The sequence below is a fragment of the Tupaia chinensis genome, unplaced genomic scaffold (genome assembly GCF_000334495.1).
Source record: "Tupaia chinensis unplaced genomic scaffold, TupChi_1.0 Scaffold000058_1, whole genome shotgun sequence".
Lineage (NCBI taxonomy): Eukaryota > Metazoa > Chordata > Mammalia > Scandentia > Tupaiidae > Tupaia > Tupaia belangeri.
The window spans coordinates 397,567-399,455 of record NW_006159516.1 but is presented as its reverse complement, the minus strand read 5'-3'; the positions used below and the strand labels follow the sequence as shown (position 1 = coordinate 399,455).

Genomic DNA, 1,889 nt, shown 5'->3' with positions numbered 1-1,889 from the left:
GGGGGAGGAGGTGGCGGTGGAGGTGCTGTTAGCACCCCATCTTCTAGGTCTGTAACAAGTGTGAGAAAGTGAGGGCCTGGGAAGAATGGCCAGGCAGAGGAGCTCCTGGGCCGCCTGCACCCAGCTCCGCTGACCTGGCTTGAAAGGCTCAGCCACCTCTGTGTGGAAGGCAGGCAGCTCTGGGATGGCCCCAGGGGCAGAGGGGGCAATGCCGGGGCCCAGGTCGGCGCTGTACATGAGGTCGTCAGCGATGCCGGGCAGGTCGGGCAGGTAGGACGGCACGTCAATCTCTGGCACCTGGCCCAGGTCCGGCACGTAGAAGTAGTTCTCTGGAACCTGTAGAATGAGGTGGGGGTGTGAGCAGGGGGATGGGGCCCTTTGGAGACCTCGAGCAGCCTTGGCTCAGTAGGGCCTCGCCTGGAGAAGAGCCCGCAGGCCCCACCCTAGCCCGGCCACCTCCACCTGCTGCTCCAGCTGCTCCCTTTTGCTGATGGACAAAGGAGCATCAAACAGCTTCTCCTCCGTCTCCGCCCCCAGCATCACGTGGGTCTTTGTCACGGCACCAGCCAGGGGGTCCAGGAAGACATACTTCTTATACCTGTGGTGTGGGATGGGGTCAGGCCAGCTGCCATCCCCTGCTTCTGACCTAACTCCCACGTCATCAGGGGGCTTGGACCGCACTGTGGATGCCCAGCCTGACAAGCCCACTTTCCCACTCGCAGCCTCTGGCTGCACCAGGGCCTGAGCTCCAACCCCCACACAGCCATCAGGCCTTACAGGTTCTCGGTGGTGTTGAAGAGCAGCAGGGAGCTGACAGAGCGGATGTTGCTGGGCAGACCCCCAAGCCCCTCCTCGGCTTCATCCTCAGGCTCTGGCTTGGTGTTCACACACACAGGGAAGTATTTCAGCTTCTCCTAGGGATGGTGGGGGATGGTGGATTTCAGCACCACCCATGTCGACCCATGATGCGCTTCCCAGTCAGAATCCTCTTGAACAGAGTCCTGGGGAACCTCTGGTCTTGCCAAGAATGTAGACCCTCCCGGGGTGCGGGGTGTATGGCCATCAGACCTGCAGGGCCCGCTCGTCCAGGGGCCGGTGCTTGCTCTGGATCCTGTGGCGGGGGCGTCTCTGCAGGCCAGGGTCCTGGGCACCCGTGAAAATGGACCCGTATTCTTGCAGGCGCTCTGGAGCTGGGTACTTGGCACTGGAGAACACCTGTGGCCACAGGGACAAGTCTGAGGGCTCTGAAAGGTTGTTTGGGGCTGGGGGAGTGGGCAGGAGTGGGCAGAAGAGCCGGGGTGGTGGGATGGCAGGGGCCTGGCCCACTTCAGACATGAGGAGACGGAGGGGCTGCCCACCAGCCCCAGGACATGGGCCCCTTGGGCTACCTTGATGGCCTTCTTGCTGCCCTTGATCTTCTCGATCTTGGCCTGGGCCAAGGAGACCCGTTCCCCGATGGCCTGCAGCTGGCAGCGGCTCAGCTCTACCCGCTGGGAGATCCTGCTCAGGAAAGACCAGAGGCTGGGGCTGCTTGTGAACCCTGCAGCAGGAGGGCCAACTCCTGCAGCCCGCAGCTCACCCCCTGCAGCCCACTGTTCACCCACTGCAGCCTGCGGCTCACCTCCTGCAGCCCGCGGCTCACCTCCTGCCCTACAGCAGGCCTGAGAAGCCAGGCCCGAGCAGGGGCTCTTAAACAGAGCAGTGCACTTCCTGGAGCCATCTTTGGGCTGTCCAGGTGACCTCTGCAAGGACTATCCAACCTGAAGGGTCTAGAATGACAACGCTCAGTTCCTTGGAGCAACCTCAAGGCCTGAGTTGGCCCCTGGACATGCCGTCTAAGGGACACGGCTCCTGCCTCTGGGAGCCCGCAGCCTCAGGCAGAGGCCAGC

At 62.9% G+C, this 1,889-nt stretch overlaps 1 protein-coding gene across 1 annotated transcript in view; it reads right to left on the bottom strand.

The window, feature by feature from the left end:
• The window catches only part of WASHC1 (WASH complex subunit 1), a 22,388-nt gene that overhangs the window by 11,114 nt on the left and 9,385 nt on the right, over nt 1–1,889 (bottom strand). The window contains exons 3-8 of the mRNA XM_006141581.3: nt 1,389–1,500; nt 1,069–1,215; nt 778–914; nt 463–598; nt 135–336; nt 3–49 (exon numbers count right to left, since the gene is read on the bottom strand). Coding sequence (XP_006141643.1) covers nt 3–49; nt 135–336; nt 463–598; nt 778–914; nt 1,069–1,215; nt 1,389–1,500 — 781 coding nt within the window. The remainder of the gene's footprint in view (nt 1–2; nt 50–134; nt 337–462; nt 599–777; nt 915–1,068; nt 1,216–1,388; nt 1,501–1,889) is intronic.